The sequence below is a fragment of the Salminus brasiliensis genome, chromosome 22 (genome assembly GCF_030463535.1).
Source record: "Salminus brasiliensis chromosome 22, fSalBra1.hap2, whole genome shotgun sequence".
NCBI lineage: Eukaryota > Metazoa > Chordata > Actinopteri > Characiformes > Bryconidae > Salminus > Salminus brasiliensis.
Window position 1 is genome coordinate 2,261,536 of NC_132899.1, and position 24,416 is coordinate 2,285,951.

A 24,416-nucleotide genomic window follows, 5' to 3' on the forward strand; every position below is an offset into this window, starting at 1 on the left:
CTAACACACACACGACAGCTGCTGTTCTACTGAATGCAAAACCCAGCTTTCCGCTCACAACCGAGTGCATTGTGAGGTGACGGGCAGGGGTGTCATGCATGTGTGTATGTCCATACCTGCAACCCCTCCTCTACTCTTCCTGGCTGCACTTTGGAGAAAAAGGCAGACTGGGTAAGTGGGACTGCACAGATTCACTCACATGCAGAATTTGCTGGCATTTTATTTGAAGGCTGCTACATAGGACAGTCATAACTCATGCAGAAGCACTGGCAATGACTGGCCTTACAACGTTTATTAACAGCTTAGGTCAGTGTTGGTGAGACGACATGACATGAGGTTTTATGAAGTCAGTAGTACTGTTGACAGAAAAACCCTAAAAAAAACATAAATAAAATATTTGGTCCATTTATAAGTCCATTATAACACTGTTATGAAGCATCATTCCCAAACATTACAACTGAAGTCTATAAATAAACTATAAATTGCATATCCTGGGAATAACTTTATATAATAGATTTATATATCAATTTATTAGCTATTCACTGCATTTGCACACTATATTTCATAACTCAACTTATATAAATATAATTTATTCAAACTTTTGATAAAATAAAAAACAAACAAAAAATATATATAAATAATATTATTTTGTTATTATTACTTATAATAATGTAATTGATTATAATTAGATATTTTCAATTGTTTTGCCACATTTTCCCCTATTTCTCTGTCAATTAACCAATTAATGTTCCCGACACTAGCCAGCCACCGCCTCTTTGCTAACTGCCGTTGATGCAGCATCACCGGGCAGCCAACACGCTCTGAGGAAAGCCGAGAGTCGGGTCCCCAGCTCCTCTGCACCAGCTAACAGGCGCTTGTGCCGCCCAACATCGCTTCAGTGATGAGGGGAGAGAGCGTCTACCATCTACCCATCCGGAGAGAGAGCGTGGTCAGCTGTGCTCTCTCTGACTGCGGCTGCTGATGGCAAAGCTGTATGGCTCGGTTTTCAACTCCAGCCCATAGTGATGGCACATTAGATAACAGAGCCAATCGGAGCCTCTATTATTGTGTATATTTTATAGTTTTAGAATCGTTATATTTTTCATCTTGTCGTTTTATCTTATTTGTTTTATTCTTATTGTCCATCACTGTTTATGAGACTGATAATCTTGATTGTCACTTTAGTTTTAGGGCTCTAATGACAATACAAACTTTTTTTACACATTATAAAAACTGGCATAAGGGTTTAAATGGTATTCAGTGCTTATGCATGTGTTATAAAACCACACTGTATATATAATTATGCAGTAATAATCAGCCAATAAGCTGACTTTGCTGTTTTAGAGCAGATAGGTTGACTGAATGTGCAGTGTGCAGGTTCTCCAGATCCAAAACACTGAGCAAACAGCATCCAATCATACAAGCGAAGACACAGGACTCTAGTTTTGCACTCAGCAGGCTTTTTAGGCCTACAAATGCAGAATATTTACAGTTATTCTTCAGACACTGGTGAACAGAAGCAGACGTCTGAAGCTCTAATAAAAGCTTCTCACAAAAAGTTCTTCACATAATGGTGATGAAGAAACTGCCTGATGCCTGAGACACGGTTCTACCAGAGACAATGTGGTACACTATTTGGACAAAAGTATTGGGACACCTGCTCATTCATAGTTTCTTCTGAAATCAAGGTAATAAACAACAGTGTCTCCTACTTTTGTTGAAGTAACTGTCTCTACTGTCCAGGGAAGAAGACATTCTACTAAAATCTGAAGGAGCATTGCTGTGAGGATTTGATTGCATTCAGCGACAAGAATGTAAGTGAGATCAGGATGTTGGATGATGATGATCACCACCACACCTCATCATCCCCAACCCATCCCATTCAAAAGTACTGGATGGAGCTCCACCACCATCATTCCAGAGAACACAGCTCTTCCACTGCTCCACAGCTCCTCAATGCTGGGGGGCTTTATACCCCTCTATAGGCCACGCCTGGCTTTAGGCAGCATGGAGCCAATAGGGTCATGATCAATGTGTATCTGCTCCAGAGAGTCCTATTATACTGGCTATAGTACTTCTCTACAGGGACTAGACGAGCCGTGTCAGCAATGGGTGCAACTTAAAGAAGCTGAATGTATTCATTAGGCCTGAAATAAGGGTAAACAGATGGAAAGCAGAACTCTCTCATGTCTTTCATACAGAAAAGAGATATTTTTATTAGGATTACTTTTAAGATATGGAGTATACTATATGTGGAAGGTGTTCTACACATGATTTTTTAATATTCAGAGAAAAAAAATCAGTACTTTGGTCCAAGAATTGTAGTACATACATGAAAATGAAGAAATCAATTCAACAGAGAAAGCGAACATGATTCATGGTTATCAATGAAAAGCACAAGCAGTTTCCACAGTTTACTACGTGAAGGATGTTCTTGTGCGTACTCAATAAACTAGAGTACTTCGTATTTACTCTGTACCACCTGACGAAGGCAGCTGAGCTTCGTTTCAGCTTTATATCAGCCTTCAAAATACTGAGAGATCGTTTAGGTGGGTAGGTGAGGAGAATGAGAGTGAAAATGAATTTCACCAGAGAAGTAGGGAAACATCTGAAAATCCACTTACTAACCATAGAAACTCCTTCGCATTCGCTCAGCAACTGTTAAAAAAATAAACGTGTGCGTTTAATTACATGACCAGACTTGATTTGATTACAAAGGAAAAACGCATTGGATTAGAGATCCAAGCTCCAAGATTAAAATAATAACAATAATAATAATAAAAAAGATCTGATCTTCTGTTAGAAGATTAGTGATAAAGTAGATTCTACTGGATACAGATTTATAACCCTTAGAATTATTGGTAACTTGGGAATTTGGTTATTATTGGTAAGTCAGGTTCAATTTTATTGAAGAGTAGCGTTCAGAAGGCCTTTGTAAACCTTGTATTTCCAAAAGATCAGCTTTACAGAAGGAGGAAACACCCTTCTGAAGTTTTAATGGAGGTCAGTGTGAAAAGATTTAATTCCAGGTCATGTGGGAGCATTTCTATTGGTCTGTTCATCATGAAATTCCAATTCTGAGTATAAAGAACAGCAAAATTGGAGATACAAAGTTTTTGCGTGACAGCGACAATATTCGATATGTCTTTCCTATATGCATTTCAAACATTCATGAAGGCCTATTCCAACAAATATCAGTCGTAAACACTTTTCTGGGTGAAATAACATCAGAATTCACAAAGTAGCCTTATTAAGGCTCCACAGCACCTACATAAGACAGTAAATTACACCAAACCAGCAAGTCTGCCCCCTAGTGGAAAATTTAGTTCTGCTGTGTCTGTATAACTACACCTCAGTTAATGATGAAATATTTTACTGATGCGATCATTTACCCTCTACTATGTAGAGGTGGGCGGCGACCTTCCAAATGCTAATGCCCCGCCTTTTTCAGCCCTGCAGTTTTCTTCTTTTTTATTTAATTAATTTATTAATAATTTCTAATTTCACCCCCTTTTTTCTACCCAATTTGTCAGGTCAATTACCCAATCTCCCCCTATCACCAACAATAAAGGGTAAAGACAAGCACCTAGTATACCTCCTCCAGCACATATGAAGCCAGCCAGCCACCGCCTCTTTTCCAGCTCCCCAGCTCTGATGCACCATAGGTTACACAGACGCCTGTGCTGACCGGCATCACACACTAGGAGCAATGTGGAGAGGAGAAAGTGCCGTCAACCCACCCCAGAGGTGGCCAGCTGTGCTCTCTCTGACTCTGGCTGCTGATGGCAAGCAGCAGGACCCGGGATGCTGAGTGGGCGGGAGGCCCGCTGAGACTGAGGGTGGTTGGGGGAGGGGGGTGCTCTTTAAATAAGCGGCGTCTGCTGCCTGGAAGGCTGATTTTGTGCATGTTGATGTCATTTATAACCCGACCCTGTTGACAGAAGAAGCCTTCATGAAAATTCCTGTAGGTTTCTGTCAGGCCTGCGTACTGCCGCACCGAGTGTTCCCAAGTTATCCATCATCGACCAATCACATCATCTCCTTTAACAGGACAGGAAAACACACTGAAATATGAGATTTCTGCTGTAAGCGACACTGAAAGTGTGGGATGGATTTGGCCGATACGTGGAAAACGCTTCCCGCTTCTCAGGCACGGCTACAGTGAATTTGCTCATTAGCGCTCTCAGAAGGCATCGAGTCGAAAGTTTGGACACACATCTACTCACAGAAGGGCTTTCCTTTATTTTACAGGCCCAGACTTCTTCTATTTTGGCTTCCTTAAAGAAGTTCCACTTTGTCTTCATGCAGATTTACACTTTCCGTCTTTTTAGCACTGTATGGTTGCGTCTCCGTTTGTTTTACCTCCTTGATCATTACTTTATCCTCACAAGAATCATTCAATGGATTCCTCAGTATAGGGATTAAGCCTAGTCCTGGACTGTGCAGGCTTCTGAATGGAGATTCTCCATTGAAAGTATGTAGTCAGACTGTCCTATATAGTTCTAGTGTAGACAGAGGCTGTATATTACACACGCACACACACTGTGTGTACAGAGTGGATCTAGTATCTAGTATAAATGCAAGGTTAAATTATATCAATTTTTCCACATTAAGTCATTTTATCTATTGGCAGATTATTGGGTTATTTTTTTAAATTAGTGAAATGATCAAACACTAAAACTAACATTTCAGTTTCAGATCAAATGTGAAAATGTCTGGATGAACGATGTTTTTTAATTTAGACGTTATATTTAGACTCCCTTACTATTAGAACATTCAGTCAGATGTGTCCAAACCTTTGACTGGTGATGTAAAGGAGGCATGCTACACACCTATAGGTGTGTGCACAGTAAACCCACCAGCATTAAATGAAGACCTACAGCATTTACAGAGACTACAGCTATCCCACAACAGCTGACCCCGGGCCTGGCACAGCACAGCACAGCACAGCTCAGCACAGCTCAGCACAGCTCAGCACAGCTCAGCACAGCACAGCACAGCACAGGCTTCCAGCAATAAGCTCCATTAAACCTAAGCTGTGCGACCCTGCAGGATTTCAGAGCTCCAGATTTGTAGCTGTGACTTTTTTCAGGTTTGGGGCTGGATTCACAAACGTATTACAATATGTAGATGTGTTTTTGTCATCTTTATGTTTCAGGAAAAAAAAATTTCAGATAAATTGATATTTAAAATGTCAATATTTATATCATATATTAATATTTTTAATATCATATTTAAAATATGTTCTTAAATATGTTCAATATGTTAAAATATGTTAGAAAATATGTTCAATATGTTCTTAAATATGGTCTTAACCTTAAATATGAACATTTTAAAACTTAAAATGAACTTAAACTTAAGTAAAACTTAAAACATGTTCAAATATATTAAATATGTTAAATATGTTCTTAAATATGGTCTTAACCTTGCGATGACCTCATACTGGTCTTAGACTGTAAGAGGTCAAAAGGTTGGTCTCAACAATGATCAGTTTAGAATGAATTGAGCTGGACGGTCAGTGTCTATATCAGATAAATTCACTTCTGGCTCTTGGTTCATGAAAATTAATTTGACTCCTCAACACAGTTTTACTGAATATTGGATTATTATTATTATTATTATTATTATTATTATTATTTGGCATTGTTCATAAGCTGTGAAATACAGAATAAAATTCTATGTTAGAGTTTTCCTAAAGAGAACAATGACTAGTCGTGAGAAAACCTTGAGAAATGGTCGGTGTGGCGCAACAGATAACACCAACAGACACCACTACCTGCCAGTGAGCTACCACACTATGTGAGAGGCTAGGGTTCGATTCCCAGTCTGGGTGACTGTGGGTGCTGCGCTACACCAATAAGAGTCCTTGGGCAAGACTCCTAACACTACATTGGCCCTCCTCTGTAATACCAGTAACCTTGTAAGTCGCTCTGGATAAGAGCGTCAGCTAAATGCCATAAATGTACAATAGTTTAAATTTCCTGAAATAATTCAGACTTAAACTTTTCTGGTTTATCTGAAGATCCTTTATACGTTTTTTTCAGAGAAGCTGTTGTGAATCCGGCCCCAGGTTCTATACCCCGATATCTGACGAGGCCGAGCTGAAAATCAAACTGGGGCAAGACTAGTGGTACACTGGTGTTCCTCAGCGGATTTAGTCCAGCCCAATTTCAGCATGCAGTAACAGTTACGGACTGTCGGTCAGCAAAGAACCAAGCAGTGTACGACTCTAAAACACACCTGTCTAATATTGTGTGGGTTCCTCTTTGGTGCCACTAATACAGCTCTGACCCGCCGAGGCAGGGACTCCACAAGACCTCTGTAGGTGTCCTGCTGTGGTATCTGGCCCAAAGTCAAATGTTAGCAGCAGATCCTGTAAGTCTTGTTAGTTGGGACATCAATGAGAGCATTGGATGTCCATGAATCTGTTGCTAGGTGGGTACTTTTGGTGGGTACTGACCACTGCTAAATGCTTAGCCATCGCAGTTCGGCCCAAAGTGGCTCAGATTGTGGGTGAAAAGGGAATTGTGGGCATATTCTAAAAATGGGTTGAAATCTTTAGAAGCATGAATTAAACTTAAGATATTTGCTGGAATTTGGGCATGAATACCACCAAGAAGTGACCAGCCAGGCCCTCGTTGAGCTGCTGTGGGTTAAGCTCCGTTGCTGTAGGCGTTTATTTAACGTGGCGCTGTATAAAAACAAATAAAGGTAAAGTCGGCCCAACTTCAAACACTGTAGTAAGAGAGATTACAGAGAGGTTTTAGAGTTAACTCTAAAGGGGTCAGTCCAGCTCAGTGCCGGTCAGCGAAAAAACAAAAGACACAAATCAGCCATAACATTAAAACCACCTGCCTAATACTGTGTGGGTTCCCCTTACGGCACTAAAAGAGCGCTGACCCGCCGAGGCATGGACTCCACCACATGACCTCTGCTAGTTTAGTCTAATTTTAATGAGTTGCAGCTTGAGATATGGTCGGTGTGGCGCAACAGATAACACCACTATCTGCCAGTGAGCTACTACACCATGTGGGAGATGGAGGGTTCGATTCCCAGTCTGGGCTATGCTAATAAGAGTCCTTACACTAGATTGGCCCGACTCTGTAATACGAGCAACCTAGTAAGTATAATTAAGACTTAATTAAATAAATTATTACGACTTAAAATAATTAAATAGATTGGTGTAGAACTGCATTTAGGATCCTTCTTAGGAACTTTTCGGGTTTATCTGAGGCCCCAAGTTCTATACCCCGATATCTGACGAGGCCGAGCTCATTTACGGATGCTTTTGAGGCTTAACTCGAACCTCTGACTGAACTAAGCTGAGACCCTCTGAGGAAACCCTCTGTAATCCGTTACTGTAAGACTGTAAACCGGCCTGATTGTCGCTGGTAGAGTTGTGAGTGTGGAGCTCTTCCACAGCAGGAGGACGGAGGCTCCTCCCAGAACAGAAGAAAAGGCAGTTTGAATGAATCAATAAAGAAATGATCAAACACACACAGGTGACGGCTGAGCGACAGACGAACGCTTTGTGCTTAAAGTGCAGTTTCAGTGCAAACCCTCCTCAGACCCGTCCCGGACGTCCAGCTCCTCATCCTCCTCCTCCTCCTCCTCCTCCTCATCGTCGTCATCATCATCGGCATCGGCATCATCAGCGAAGAAAACGAAACACCACCTTTTAATGTAAACCGTGGCTGAAGACACACAGCAGGGTGGAGACGAGGGTGTGGAGACAGGTGGGTGGAGTCAGGATCCGGGGGGTGTGTGTGTGAGAGAGTGTGTATGGCTGAATCAGACTGAGCTCCAGTTCGCTGTAATGAGTCTCGTCAGACACTGAAGGAGACGCTGCGACATTCTGAGGTCACATGCAAATGGCACACGGCTGCAGGAGAGTGCGCAGAGTGTGCCGTAACACACACACACACACACTCATAAAACACACACACACACTCACACTCTCATACTGCACGCCTCACACTCACGGCCAGCAGCAGCACGAGGCCAGACGCATCACACAGGCACGAAGAGAGAGAGAGAGAGAGAGAGAGAGAGAGACAGAGAGAGAGAGAGAGAGAGAGAGAGAGACAGAGACAGAGAGAGAGAGAGAGAGAGAGAGAGAGAGAGAGAGACAGAGAGAGAGACAGAGACAGAGAGAGACAGAGAGAGAGAGAGAGAGAGAGAGAGGTATAGTGACAGGTCTTCAGGGTGTTACAGTGGAACATACTTCTGCTTGTCTCGCGGCTCTCGGCTCTTGCTGCGGCCGGCGCGGGTGCTGGTGCTGACCGAATGGACAGAGGAGCTTTTCTTACTGGACGAGTGAGAGGAGTGGGACGAGTGGGAGAGAGTGGCCCGGGACTGACCGGCGTTGTGGTCAAACTGCATCAGGCAGAAAATCAGGTCTGTGGGCACCAGCTCAAACTCATAGGGAGGGTTGGTGATGACGTACCTGAGAGAGAGAGAGCGTCTACCTGTAATTAACTCTATATAACATTAGAATAAACCCAAATAAACATAAAGTCAGTGGTCAGTGAGAGTGTCTACCTGTAATTAACTCTATATAACATTAGAATAAACCCAAATAAACATAAAGTCAGTGGTCAGTGAGTGTGTCTACTTGTAATTAACTCTATATAACATTAGAATAAACCCAAATAAACATAAAGTCAGTGGTCAGTGAGAGTGTCTACCTGTAATTAACTCTATATAACATTAGAATAAACCCAAATAAACATAAAGTCAGTGGTCAGTGAGAGTGTCTACCTGTAATTAACTCTATATAACATTAGAATAAACCCAAATAAACATAAAGTCAGTGGTCAGTGAGAGTGTCTACCTGTAATTAACTCTATATAACATTAGAATAAACCCAAATAAACATAGTCAGTGGTCAGTGAGAGTGTCTACCTGTAATTAACTCTATATAACATTAGAATAAACCCAAATAAACAGAAAGTCAGTGGTCAGTGGGTGTCTACCTGTAATTAACTCTATATAACATTAGAATAAACCCAAATAAACAGAAAGTCAGTGGTCAAAATGTTGGTCAGGTATTGAGATTGAAAATTTTATTTTTTAATAAAAACAAATTATTAAAAATATCTAACTATTTATGCTGCAGATGCGACACAGTGGTGGCATCTGCCATCTTCTATGGAGTGGTCTGCTGGGGCAGTAGCATCTCGACGGCAGATAAGAAGAGACTGGACAAACTCATAAAGAGGGCCGGCTCTGTCCTGGGGTGCTTCTTAGACCCAGTGCAGGTGGTGGGAGACAGGAGGATGACAACCAAGCTGGCATCCATGCTGGAGAACAGCTCCCACCCCATGCATGAGACTCTGGCAGCACTGGGCAGCTCCTTTAGCGACAGGCTGCTTCACCCCAAGTGTGTGAAGGAGGGGTATCGCAGGTCCTTCCTTCCTGCTGCCGTCAGACTACACAACCAGCACTGCTCCCAGCGGACCACATACACACACACTTAACTACACACACATGTTCATGTTCAGGGAATACTATGTGCAATACCCCCCCCCCCATGTGCAATTAAGAGTCTTTTGCTGTAAATAATATTGTTTATTGCTCTTTTAATTCTTATTTATATTGTGTATATAGTGTAAATTATTTATCCAAATTTTTGTAACTGAGTGTCTTGCTATCCCTTTCTGCTGTTACACTGGGAATTTCCCCACTGCGGGACTAATAAAGGACTATCTTATCTTATCTTATCTTATGCTTGTTTTGAGTAATTTTATCTAGTGAATGTGTTTTATTCCAATCGCAGATACTTTTGCTTGTTTCAAGCAGTATTTTGTGACAAAAGCAAAATTATCTGCTGAAAGAAAAACACTTAAAAACATTAAAACATTTATTTTATACGTTTTTAAGTTTAAAGTTATTAGATTTTATAATATTTCTACAAAAAAATTAAAATGAGGAATGTTAGATTTGAAGACAGAATTTTACTTGCTTATTTTTTTAATTTTTTAATGAAAATACAAGTAAGGCTTAATATTGAAGATAATCATGACTGATATCAGAGTGAGTTTTGGCCGTGTCCCAGTAAATCCATGTGTTAGAAACTCACCGCTTGGTGCACTGGCTCGGAGCGCTGAGGTGAGCGTCTCGTAGCCGGTATATCCCGAAGCACAGCATGTTGTACGTCTTTAATGCCTTGCAGAATAAATCCCCGTAGCAGCCTCCGTCCTGCAAAACAAACGCATTCAATCTGACCAACCACGCTCAAGCTCCAATCACAGCCTTCGCTGTACTGCAACATCCAGTGAACCAATCAAACACACCTTTACCTCACCAGTGATGCCTTTAGAGGGCAGCACTGAGTAACGCTTGTTTAATGGGGCTTGAGCGGCTCCGCTCTCGACCTTTCCTAACACTTATACAAGGTCTTGTTAGCTAGCATGTTAGCTAATTAGCTGAACACCTGGCTCGCCATCCCAGTTCTGCACCCCAATCATAAATGACCGGTCATGCCCTCCTACGTGAATGACCCTGATATCACAGAGACGTTAGATCAGACACTTTTAGTGGTCTTTCGTCTGGACTCCACTCCAGCTCTCTCTCTCTCACCCCGAGGTCAGCGAAGGGCCCATCGTAGAGAGCCAGCTGAGCCACTCGGCATCTGTCCCTGTTGGCCAGTGTCTGGGGAGTGCTGTAGCCACCGCGTAAAGCATTCTCCTCCGCTAATAAGCCCTCCAGCTCCGGGGTGGCTCCTCCCGTAACCAGCGTCCGGATTAACGTGAGGATATTATCGTTAAAGTAAGTCTGAGGACAGAAAGAGAACATGAGCTCATTATAACTTATTTTTAAAGTATTGCAGAAGCTTCATACAATATAAAAGAGTAAAAAAACATCAACAGATAAAATAAAAGTACTCAACTTTGATAAAACTCTTTAAACTGTCTGTGACAGCCGTGTATTTACATATTAGTAATAAACCCCAATAAACAGAAAGTCAGTGGTCAGTGAGAGTGTCTACCTGTAATTAACTCTATATAACATTAGAATAAACCCATATAAACATAAAGTCAGTGGTCAGTGAGAGTGTCTACCTGTAATTAACTCTATATAACATTAGAATAAACCCAAATAAACATAAAGTCAGTGGTCAGTGAGAGTGTCTACCTGTAATTAACTCTATATAACATTAGAATAAACCCAAATAAACAGAAAGTCAGTGGTCAGTGAGAGTGTCTACCTGTAATTAACTCTATATAACATTAGAATAAACCCAAATAAACATAAAGTCAGTGGTCAGTGAGATTGTCTACCTGTAATTAACTCTATATAACATTACAATAAACCCAAATAAACAGAAAGTCAGTGGTCAGTGAGAGTGTCTACCTGTAATTAACTCTATATAACATTAGAATAGACCCAAATAAACATAAAGTCAGTGGTCAGTGAGAGTGTCTACCTGTAATTAACTCTATATAACATTACAATAAACCCAAATAAACAGAAAGTCAGTGGTCAGTGAGAGTGTCTACCTGTAATTAACTCTATATAACATTAGAATAAACCCAAATAAACATAAAGTCAGTGGTCAGTGAGATTGTCTACCTGTAATTAACTCTATATAACATTAGAATAAACCCAAATAAACATAAAGTCAGTGGTCAGTGAGAGTGTCTACCTGTAATTAACTCTATATAACATTAGAATAAACCCAAATAAACATAAGGTCAGTGGTCAGTGAGAGTGTCTACCTGTAATTAACTCTATATAACATTAGAATAAACCCAAATAAACATAAAGTCAGTGGTCAGTGAGAGCGTCTACCTGTAATTAACTCTATATAACATTAGAATAAACCCAAATAAACATAGTCAGTGGTCAGTGAGAGTGCCTACCTGTAATTAACTCTATATAACATTTAACAGTTAACAGTTCTTGTGTGTGTGTGTGTTTGTGTGTGTGTGTGTGTGTGTGTGTGTGTGTGTGTGTGTGTGGAAACACGCTAGGATTCACAAATCACAGGCTGTATCAAACACCTATACAGCACTCTGTGATTTTGTCTTCGGGAGGGTTGCTGTTTTTTTTCCTCGTACCAAACCGTAAGGTCCAATCCACGGTCCAAACCCAACCCATGACTTCTGTGTACTCACCGCACTCATCAGTGAGTCGAGCACGCTGACAGCGAAGGCAGTTCCGCAGGCGAAAGGCTGAGTGAGGTACAGCTCTGTATCCGGATCATCGTCATCATCCTGATCCAGAAACTGCACATTGGAGTCATTCACTATAACCACACACACACACACACACACACACACACACACACACACATACATACATACATGTCTATTACTTCATATACACAAACAGTACAAAACACACAACATTCATATGCATCTTCAGAGCACCAGTAGAGCGTCTCAAAGCAAAGGCAGAGCAAAGCCATGAAAATGTTCAATCAGCATGTCGGCTGGTTCACAGCAATGGAAGCAGCAGCTAAGCACGTCCAGAGCAGCAGCATGCAACAGCGGTCAGCCATGTCCAGCAACAAAAGCAAACACAGAAACAAGCACTGAACCACTGACGGCACCAAGCGGGTGCTATGCTTTGCTGGAAGAAGCTTAGCTCTCTCATATTACTCACAAACTCACCAAATACCCTAAAACATGCCCCCTGAGAACCGTACTTCTGCCCCCAGAACCCATCTTTGTGTTTGTGCTCGAGACTCATTACTTATTAGCTCAAATTTTCTGCAGGACTGTGACCCCCATGGTGCCCCAGTGTCCGTCACAAGATTTGACCGTTACAGTGACAGTCCCAGGTTTTAATGAAATTTTGATGAAATTGATGAAATTCCCAATCTGGTGAATAATAGGATTGATCAATTTTCAATGTGACGAACAACAGAATTGATAACGTTCCCAATGTGATGAATGTTAGGATTGCTAAAATTCACAAGGTTGTCAAATCCCAAATGTGGTAAACAATAGGAAAGATGAAGTTCCCAATGTGGTCAATAACAGAATTGATAAAAAAAATGCCCAATGTGACGAATAATAGGATTTAGGAAATTCCCAATCTGGTGAATAAAAGGAATGATAAATTCCCAATGTGATGAACAACAGAAATGATAACGTTCCCAATGTTGTGACTATTAGGATGGATGTGGCGATAAATGTGATGGATGAAATTCCTGATGTGGTCAATAACAGAATTGCTTAAAAAAAATCCCAATGTGGCGAACAGTAGGATTGCTGGAATTTTTGCTCCATATACACTTCATGTCCAAATATTTGTGGACACCTCTTCTAGTGAATGCATTCAGCTGCTTTAAGTTGCAACCATTGCTGACAGATGTGCAAATGCACACACACATCTTGTCTAGTCCCTGTAATTAAGTACTGCTACGCTGTGGAGCAGTGGAACCGTGTCTCTGAGATGCCAGTGCTCCATCCAGTACTTTCGGGATGAGTTGGGGAGGTCACTAACGTTCTTGTTGCTGAATGCAATCAAATCCACACAGCAATGCTCCTCCAAAATCTAGTAGAAAGCCTTCATCCCTGGTTGTAGAGACAGTTACTCCAACAAAGGCGGGATCAGCTCTTTTTAATACCCTGAGCAGGTGTCCCAATACTTTTGTCCATCCTGTTTAGATAAGCTACTTGCTATGAAATGTTCCTAACACAGCACAGGATCGCCAACAGGGTAAAGCAGCGAGAAGAAAGTGGAGTGAGTAAGAGTGCGCGAGAAGCGACAGTGTAAGAGTGCGCGAGAGGGTGAGAGCGGCAGCCTGCTGATTGGAAGGGTGTCTTACCCAGCTCAGTGATCATAGGGATGTTCGCCCCGATGCTCTTGTCTTGCCTCACACACACTGCGTTCAGCAGCCTGTCTGATTTAGCTAACGACAAGAAACACGCACCAACCTTAGTACACACACTCACACACACCTACACTGCAACTCTGCAAAAGGGGGCCAGGCAGTACCCCAGAGGATGGGCCTGTTTTCCTGGACAGTGGTGGCGGGACGTTTACGGACACTCCTCATGGACACCAATGTCATGCTTTGACACCGGGCTTTCAGGGATTTCTTTGACCTGATGTTTGGAGGAGTCATTTTTTTGGACGTTGCAGCCTATTAACACTGTTCCAACTGTCAAACATGGTGATGGTAGTATCGTGTTCTGAAGAAGGACAACCTCTGAATTCTTAAGCAGAACCTCAAACTTTCAGCTAGATGTTTGAAACCTGGACACAGGAATGGGTTAAACAGCCTCCTGGCTTCAAATACATTATACGTCCAAATGTTTGTGGACACCCCCTCTAATTAACTAATGCATTCAGCTACTTTAAGCTGCACCCATTGCTGCCACAGATGTGCAAATGCACACAGTAGAACAGGACTCTCCGGAGCAGATCAACACAAATCTATAGGCACCATGCTGCCTAATGCCCAGCGTGGGCTAGAGGGGTATAAAGCCCCCCAGCACCGAGCTGTGGAGGAACTGTGTTCTCTGGAGCGAAGGTGGTGCTCCATCCAGTACTTTGAGGATGATGAGGCGAGGTGGTGATCATCATCATCCAAAATCGTGACCTCACTAATGCTCTTGTGGTGGCTGAATGTAATCAAATCCTCACAGCAATGTTCCTCCAAAATCTAGTAGAGACAGGTACTCCAATAAAAGCAGGAGAAACTCTTTTTAATACTCTTGATTTTAGTAGAAACAACTGTCCCAATACTTTTGTCCATGTAGTGTTAGTGGAATTTGCCAGTTCCAACAAATGTATGAATGAGTTTGACCAATTCTGCCGAGACGAGTGGTCAGATATCCAACTGGAATTTCAGCAGAAGCTTGCTGATGGCTACCAAACTCGCTGTCTGCCCAGTGTTGGACATTCATGTCCACGATGAGTGCATGCAAACGTCCCAAGGTCCAGACCATGTCCAGTCTGGTGAATCATTCTATGCAAACTTGTGTGCATCTGTTTTGTGAGGACCTAAAGTCCTCAGGATGTTAGAAAAACATGACCACTGTGTGGACATTTAGCAGCCTTCCATAAAGAACCATGCCCCCCCAAAAATGCACCACTTGTTAGAAAAGAAGCCAAAGCTGATGTGGTGGTAGCTGATGTTTGGGTTAGGTGTAGCACAGAAGCATTTAGATACATTTAGCATTCAGTATATATATGTGTGTGTGTGTGTGTGTGTGTGTGTGTGTGTGTATACCGAGCTCTGTGATGATAGGGATGTTTGCTCCTGTAGTGACGGACGTCTGCCGCACCAGACCATGAACGGGACTGTTCTCAGGAGATGATCGGTCCATTCCAGGAGGAGTAAAGCCTGCATCCAAAGCACACATAGATACATACTCTGATAAACATACTGTACACACACACACACACACACACACACACACATCACACAATCATCGACAGCTCTCCTCTGGCTATTTTGAGACACATGCTGCTATGCTATGCTAATAGCTAATGCTAATTGTGTTTTGCGGTTTCACTTTTTTGGGATTTCTGCAGATTCCACAATTGGATGCACCCAGATTTACACCAATCAGCCATAACATTAGCACCAGCTGAAGTGACCCAGAAGGTGATGAAGCAGGAAAAATGGACAAGCGTAAGAATCTGAAACACTTTGACAAGAAGAACCAGACTGTGATGTTCTAGATAATGACTGGGTCAGAACATCTCCAGAACATCAGCAGGCAGGTCTTGTGGGGTGTTCCAGTGGTATGCAGTGGTCAGTAGCTACCAAAAGTAGGTGCTCCAAGGAAGGACAACCGGTGAACGTAAGGCTCACTGATGCTAATGTAGGCTCCGCCCACCTCACAACTTACAGGATCTGCTGCTAACGTTAGTCTTGGTGCTTCAGAGACCACAGCAGGACACCTTCAGAGGTCTTGTGGAGTCCATGCCTTGATGTGCCAGAGCTGCTGTGGCAGCACAAGGAGGACCTACTCAATATTAGGCGGGTGGTACTAATGTTATGGCTGATTGGTGTATATTTTCTAGGCTGGCAGGTAAGAACCCTTGGTGTTCTAGACAGCTTTACTTAACTGTTTACAAGGTAAATGGGTTCTATATCGTACTGAAAAAGGGTTCTTTGATCTAGGGTAGCGATGGCGGATCCCTTTTTGGTGCATTTTTAGAAGTTGAAGAACCCTCTGAATGGTTCTTTGAGTTGTTTGGTTCTATATATCATCATTGTCTTTAGTAAAGAACCCTTGGAGAGCACAGATTTAACTCTGATCCAAACACTGGACGAAAGGGACAGACCGGACGAGATCGCGTACCCTGTGAGTTGGCCTGCAGGAGGCCTATGCTGTCATCGAACAGCATGGACTTGATGTTGAGGGAGGCCAGTATACACTCCTTATCCTGCAGAGACGCATCGTCTATGTTGTTCTGATTGGCCGACAGGATCACGCACATGTCGCACAGGTTGATGTTGACGGCCCTCAGATCTGCTCTGCTCAGAGGACTGCCCTTCATAAGCAGGCAAACAAACAAATAAACAACAATACAAACACCTGTCAAGCACTGAAGGGGGGGAGGAGGGGCTCTAATACTGAAGTGGACCTCGGATCTGTCCTCCGCTGGCGCAGATTTGTGATCCTGCTTTCCTTCAACAGATCGTTTAATGTGGTAAAGCTGCAGTCGTATGCAAGTGTCTGTATACCCATGGTCAAATCCATGTGTTGTTGATGTTCTAACGGTAAATAAGGACACCTTCTACAGCAAGTGTCGCCAAAACCCTAACCTTGCTAAGTTGAAGTGAGGGTGAGTATATTTATAGAGTGTTTATTTATGTAGTGTTTATTTTATAGAGTGTTTATTTATGTAGTGTTTATTTTATAGAGGGTTTATTTATAGAGTATTTTATAGGGTGTTTATTTATGTAGTGTTTATTTTATAGTGTTTATTTTATTGAGTGTTTATTTATGTAGTGTTTATTTTATAGTGTTTATTTATGTAGTGTTTATTTTATAGAGGGTTTATTTATAGAGTATTTTATAGGGTGTTTATTTATGTAGTGTTTATTTTATAGTGTTTATTTTATTGAGTGTTTATTTATGTAGTGTTTATTTTATAGTGTTTATTTATGTAGTGTTTATTTTATAGAGGGTTTATTTATAGAGTATTTTATAGGGTGTTTATTTATAGAGTATTTATAGAGTGTTTATTTTATAGTGTTTATTTTACATAGTGTTTATGTTATGGTGTTTATTAGTAGGGTGCTTATTTATAGGGTGTTTATTTTATAGAGTCTTTATTTTATAATGTTTATTTATATACTATTTTATGTAGTGTTTATTTATATAGTTTTTATTTGATAGAATTTTCATTTTATAGTGTTTTCATTTTATAGAATGTTTATTTATATAGTGTTTATTTTATGTAGTGTTTATTTTATGTAGTGTTTATTTATAGTTTTTATTTTATAGAGTTTTTTATTTCATAGAGTGTTTATTCATACACTATTTATTTATAGAGTGTTATTTTATAGAGTTTATTTATACTGTGTTTATTTTATGTAGTGTTTATTTATATAGTGTTTTTATTATATAGTGTTTATTTATAGAGTGTTTATTTTATGTAGTGTTTATTTATATAGTGTTTTTATTATATAGCATTTATTTATAGAGTGTTTATTTTATGTAGTGTTTATTTATATAGAGCTTTTATTTTATAGAGTTTTCATTTTATATAAAAGTATATAAAATACAATATACATTTTATAGTGTGTTTATTCTTACTCTAACGTTTGCAACTGTAACATCTGCAATTTCCCTTCTGGGATTAATAAAGTATTTATGATTCTGATTCTGATTCTGAATTAATGCTGGAATCTACTTAAACTAGTCTGTTTGGGACTAACTCAGTGGGGTTTGACGCGAGTGTGTGGCGGCATGCAGTTAGCACTGTGCTAATGGATAGCGATAGGTATGGTCCTGACATAAAAGAAGACATACAGTCACAAAATCAACAACAACATGACTCATCTGAACAGGGGTGCACAAACCTTTGCTTAAACTTAAAGCATTAAGTCCTAAAGCAGTGTACTGATGTGGCGGTGCTGACCACGAGAATCATCCTATATAAGCCTCCCCGTGACCCCAGATCTGACCCCAGCCTGTGCGGTGGGACTCACGGGCAGTATGGAGACTTTGGGGAAGTTGTGGAGCGTCTCCCATTCCCTCTTCAGATACTCCAGAGAGCCCACGAACACGATGGGCTTCAGCTCGTGGTAGTGGAAGTTGCTGGCCCTCAGAGGCATCACCAGGTTCCTCAGGCCAACAACGGCCGACTTCACATCCCCAAAGATACACACCACCACATGACCACTCAGCACGGTCATCGCTGCTTCACTGCGAGTCTGAGGAACAATGATAAGTGTCAGTACGACATGTGAGTGGAGCTGACCTACTGCTAGTGCTGACCATGCCCTGAAATGGAGCAGGAGGGTGGACTCTGAATATTTCCTGTGGTCTGCGCGTGAAGCCAGACCCCCTGTTGGTGTGATGAGTGATGGAAGAAAGAGGAGGAGACAGGTGGAGGTGGGTGCTAAGTTTGTTTATCATGGAGTTGGACTGAGAGGTGGGGTGTATATATGGAAAGGGCTTGAGAGCCAGGAGGAGGAGTTTGGGGCGTGGTCCTTCTCCAAAAATTAGTCATAACTCCACTTATTTGATACTTAATGATGATAATATTCATAATTTGTGTAATAAACAGTTTATTTATTTATTTATTTATTTATTAATAATATCATTAAAGAATATTCAAGTATTCAAGTGAAATATTATAAGAAATACATAAGAAATACATAAAAGAAATACATAAAAACTATAATAACATAATAACTATATATATATATAGAAAAAACAACAGGAAAAATATACAAAAATATACAAATATTAATATATATAAAATATATTATATATATATATATATATATATCAAATAAACAAATAAAGCACACAAACATGAAGCTACAGTTAAATAAAAAATATATATGTATATATCTGTTTTATATTTAATATATTATATTTATATATATATATATATATATATATATATATATATATATATATATATATATATATTACCTGTAGCCTTATGTTTGTGTGCTTTATTTAAATTATACATACACAGATATATTTGTATATTTTTGTATATTTTTTCCTTTTATATAATATTATATTTATATATGTGTATATATATATATATATATATATATATATATATATATATATATATATATATATATATATTATTTTTTTACCTGTAGCTTCATGTTTGTTTGCTTTATTTAAATTTAACATACAAATATTATTTACCATTTCTATTTGCAGAAGGAAAAAGCATCTTTTACTAATTTAATTATGGTTTAGTTATTTGTTGACATCGAAATGATTGGGTCAGCATCTCAGGCCTCAAAAATCTAAAGTTTACAACCATGAAATAATTATGCAAATACATATAAAACATGAATAGAAATACGTCACTAATATTTAACACTGAAATAGCAACCCACCAAAGTCAGACTCTTAAAGAGAACGGCGAGAGACACGCTGATTGGTTTATTACTGCAGGTTACGCCCAAAACAAACACACCCCTGATTCATTAAGAGACTCAGTACATGACTTTTGAGCGTTTCCCGTCGTTACCATAGCAAAGACACACCGACACGCCCCCTAAATCAAGCTGCACGGCTAACGGCTAGGGCCCTTCTCTCTATAGGTACTAGTCTGCAGCAGAACTCACCAGTATGACCTTCTCTATGTCTTTGGACGGGCACCAGTGGAACATCCCTGTGGAGTCGTACTTCTTCACGTTCACGTCCATCGTTTCCATCTGATCATGGCTGGGGATCAGGAGAGGGTCATGTCTGCAAAGCAAGAAAGAACTAAAAATAAATAAATAAAACATTAGTTGAGAACCGAACAGGGCGATAATGCAAGCTTTAACTACACTGTATGGACAAAATTATTGGGACACACCTTTTGAGTCCCATTAACACAGGTGTATAAACTCAAACCCTTAGCCATGCAGTCTGCCTTTCCACACTCCTAGATCTTCCTCCATCAGCTGTGAGTGGTGTTATTATTGAACAGTGGAAGAGTTTAGGAGGAACAGCTCGCAGAGAGCAGCTCAGCCACCGAGTGTCTGTCAGACCACGTAAAGTTACAGAGCGGGGTCAGGGCCGAGTGCTGAGCTCAGAGCAGAGTGCAGAAAAGCCTCCAACTGACTCAGTAACTGCAGCAGAGCTCCGGACCTGCTGCTGCTGGTAGAGCTGAATGGGATGGCATAAATGCTTGTGTCCCAATACTTTTGTCCATATAATGTGTACTCTACAGTTAGTCGTTCCTGGCTCCTCTGACAGAGCGGAGATCTTTCATAGAGACTGTTGCTAGGTAGGACAAGGCCTACCTCAGGGTTTTTGGGGAGCAGTTGGGTGAGGTCCTCATTCCTCCATTGCGCTGTTTCTTCTTCGGGGACAGAGTGGACTGGTGGACCTCCTCGACTGCAACCACACACACGTTAGCCTGGGCTACAATGACCAGACTGACCTGATCACTGTATTATCATCATAATCAGACCCAACACCACACCACAAAAAACACTCCGACAGAAGGATTGGGTACACACACATTAACACACACACACACATACACACACAGCGGAGAGAGATACAGTAGGAAAGAGGTAGATGCACACACACACACACACACACACACACACACACACACACACACACACACACACATATGGAATGAATGTTTTAATGGGTTAAACGTGGCATTCTGACCAACAGTCCACTGAACACCAATCACACTGGGGTTAAACCACACCAGTCTGCCCACCAACACCAGTATCCGCACACCATTCCACACACACACCAACCTTATATCTAGTTAAGCAGCAAGTTTCACTCAATTCAGTTAATACACAGTGTAATCTACCTCAACAGGCTCCGCCCACAAATGCATTCTTTCATAGCTACTGTTGCTACATTGAACAAGCTGTAAAGTATTGATGGTTTCTGCTTCCTGTTTAGAACACCTTATGCTTCCACTCAATGGCCACTTTATTAGAAACCCCTACCTTATGCTTCCACTCAATGGCCACTTTATTAGAAACCCCTACCTTATGCTTCCACTCAATGGCCACTTTATTAGAAACCCCTACCTTGTGCTTCCACTCAGTGGCCACTTTATTAGAAACCCCTACCTTGTGCTTCCACTCACTGGCCACTTTATTACAAACACCTACCTTGTGCTTCCACTCACTGGCCACTTTATTAGAAACGCCTACCTTGTGCTTCCACTCACTGGCCACTTTATTAGAAACACCCACCTTGTGCTTCTTCACTGGCCACTTTATTAGAAACCCCTACCTTGTGCTTCCACTCACTGGCCACTTTATTAGAAACCCCTACCTTGTGCTTCCGCTCACTGGCCACTTTATTAGAAACCCCTCCCTTGTGCTTCCACTCACTGGCCACTTTATTAGAAACACCTACCTTGTGCTTCCACTCACTGGCCACTTTATTAGAACCCCCTACCTTGTGCTTCCACTCACTGGCCACTTTATTGGAAACCCCTACCTTGTGCTTCTTCACTGGCCACTTTATTAGAAACCCCTACCTTGTGCTTCCACTCTTTATTAAATCTACCTCAAATCAGTGGGTCAGGAGCTATGTGAGGACAGTGGACTAATCGGATATATTGATCTACGCTGACGGAATCGTTAATCCCTTCAGCTCCAGGCATGCCTACAGATAATCTCTGCCTCTGGCAAATGGGTGAGAAATTTGATCTATGCTGATTCACAAACCCAGCGTTAATCAAACAAACTCTCAGCACAATTAAAGCTCTTTTAATGTAAATAACGAATCCCTCATCCAGCCTCCGCATCAGCCTGTGAGACTAATAACCTCTGTAAGTGCCAGCGGTGAATCATAAGGACTCATTGAATAATTATTATTATTATTATTAGCATTAATATTAAATATATTACACTAAAATGAATTACAAAAGCATGCAAAAGTTTGGGCACCCATGGTCAAAATATCTGTTACTGTAAAAAATTACGTAAGAAGATGAGCTGATTTCCTTTGGACCATCTGATACTGCAACCTCGATACCTATCGTGTTTACCATTACACTCTACGCCAATTACGTGTGATATTGTTGATAGTATAAGAGACAGTCACACATGACTTGCTATTTTTTTAGGAGCTTCTAGGCTACTTAGATTAGTCTGAATTTGAGACGGGAATATTTATATCGTACATATTTGATGGTTTTGATCGGAAATGTACTTCACGACTGCAGTTGGAGCTGTGAAGACTGCGATTGCTTGTAAGGACTATAAAAAACATGGTTAGACAGAGTAAGTATTGGTGCTCATTAACATGCATTTACGTGAAAGTTTAGGGTAATGGATCGGATTCTCTTTTATTATTCTGCCGATACTCAATTTTGCATTGGACCAATACCGATACCGAGTATAGGATCGGCACATCTCTACCTCTATTTTTTTTTCTCAAATTTCTACATGGTAGCTTATTCTTTTGGTTGGCGTGGCGCAACAGATAACCCCACTACCTGCCAGTGAGCTACCACAGCTATTCATGTGGGAGACTGGGGTTCGATTCCCGGTCTGGGTGACTGTGGGTGCTGCGCTACACTAATAAGAGTCCCTGGGCAAGACTCCTAACACTACATTGGCCCTCCTCTGTAATACCAGTAACTTTGTAAGTCGCTCTGGATAAGAGCGTCAGCTAAATGCTGTAAATGTAGCATCACCAGTGAAGAGGACAGGGGGAAGAAATGAGGGACACAATGCACAACTGGAGGTTAAGAAACAAATGGTGTGAAAAAAGGGAAAACTTACTTGACTTGATATATCCGTTATAGTTACTTTTAGCTGAGGAAAATGCAGAGACAGTGTGAAGTTAGGGGGGTGCATGTCGCAATGAACTGATGGACAAACAGTTATGCTGGATAAGTAGAGCAGGTGATCGGATTAATGGTCCAGAAGAGACCCCATGAAGAAGGCTTGGCCTTAGAGGAGGCCCGTGGTTATGAATGGCGCAGTGCAAACGCAGTTAGCGGCTGTGAATCGAATGAGATGCTCAGAAACACATGAAAAGAAGAGTGCAAGGATGAACCCTGATTGGTACCCTGCGCTTGAGAAACCCAACCATCACTTTACAAAGTAACTGAAACCATGAAAGCTTCTGATCACATCAAAACTGGGCTGGAATCTGAATCAGAAAACAGCTCAAAACATGCAGAAGCGACCGACGCAGCAGCAGAACACCACCAGTTAGCCACGCTTAGCACCCAAGCACAAATTAGCAAGGCGGGCGAGGTGGGAGGGAGGTGCGTGAGGACTTACAGGAGTGCAAAGTGGCTGAATTATCACTAAAACAGGAGGGTGATAGAGGAAAGGCAGTCTCCGCATTGCTACGGACACTGCGGGACATGCACAAGCAGCCGGGTTCTGCCTCTCCACAATCTAAACAACATGCCAGTCGCATTCGGCGGCGGCTGCAGGCCTTCTTAGCTGTGGTTGGAAAGGAAGGGGTGGAGGAGAAGGAGAGGAGAGGATTAGGTTAACTGAGGGACCGTCTACACCTCTGAAAAAACTGCAAAGCAGGACAATCTAAAAAGGGCACAGTACCGAGCCCTTAGGCACACCTCGTACCTAAATATACAGAATGACTAAATTCCGTTCATTGGAGCTTTATTAACTATTAATACATTAATATTGGGCTAATAGTGGGGAGCTGGAGCTGGGGTGGACCTTCTTCACCTCTGAGAACTACAAAGCAGGACAAACTATGGGCCGAGTACTGAGCCCTGAGGAACGCCTTCAGAGAGAGTAGAGTTTTATTCCGTCTCTGGGACTATGGGAGAGGATCAGGTTAATTGAAGGGACCTTCTTTACCATGAAAAATGCAAAGCAGGACCATCTAAAATGGGCCGAGTACTGAGCCCTGAGGGACGCCTTCAGAGAGCGAAAGTTCTACCAGGAGATATAATTCCATAATTCTGTTCATGGGAGCTTTATTCACTATTAATACATTAATATTGGGCTAATAGTGGGGAGCTGGAGTTGGTAAGGGGTGGAGGAAAAGTGGAGGAGATGAAGAGGATGATGTTAACTGAAGTGGCTGTCTTCACCTATGAAAACTGCAAAGCAGTAGGCTCTTAAAAGGGTCTACAACTGAGCCCTGAGGGACGCCTTCAGAGAGCGAAAGTTCTACCAGGAGATATAATTCCATAATTCTGTTAATGGGAGCTTTATTCACTATTAATACATTAATATTGGGCTAGTAGTGGGGAGCTGAAGTTGGTAAGGGGTGGAGGAAAAGTGGAGGAGATGAAGAGGATGATGTTAACTGAAGTGGCTGTCTTCACCTATG

The 24,416-nt window shown here is 41.3% G+C and overlaps 1 protein-coding gene across 1 annotated transcript in view; it reads right to left on the reverse strand.

The window, feature by feature from the left end:
* The window catches only part of LOC140544385 (calcium-activated potassium channel subunit alpha-1-like), a 70,753-nt gene that overhangs the window by 5,944 nt on the left and 40,393 nt on the right, over positions 1 to 24,416 (reverse strand). Inside the window, exons 14-26 of the mRNA XM_072667909.1 lie at positions 23,387 to 23,554; positions 22,880 to 22,912; positions 20,411 to 20,504; positions 19,745 to 19,868; positions 18,131 to 18,355; positions 16,272 to 16,464; positions 15,191 to 15,304; positions 13,781 to 13,864; positions 12,120 to 12,250; positions 10,582 to 10,776; positions 10,082 to 10,200; positions 8,225 to 8,446; positions 117 to 148 (exon numbers count right to left, since the gene is read on the reverse strand). Of these exons, the coding sequence (XP_072524010.1) occupies positions 117 to 148; positions 8,225 to 8,446; positions 10,082 to 10,200; positions 10,582 to 10,776; positions 12,120 to 12,250; positions 13,781 to 13,864; positions 15,191 to 15,304; positions 16,272 to 16,464; positions 18,131 to 18,355; positions 19,745 to 19,868; positions 20,411 to 20,504; positions 22,880 to 22,912; positions 23,387 to 23,554 (1,734 nt within the window). The remainder of the gene's footprint in view (positions 1 to 116; positions 149 to 8,224; positions 8,447 to 10,081; positions 10,201 to 10,581; positions 10,777 to 12,119; positions 12,251 to 13,780; positions 13,865 to 15,190; positions 15,305 to 16,271; positions 16,465 to 18,130; positions 18,356 to 19,744; positions 19,869 to 20,410; positions 20,505 to 22,879; positions 22,913 to 23,386; positions 23,555 to 24,416) is intronic.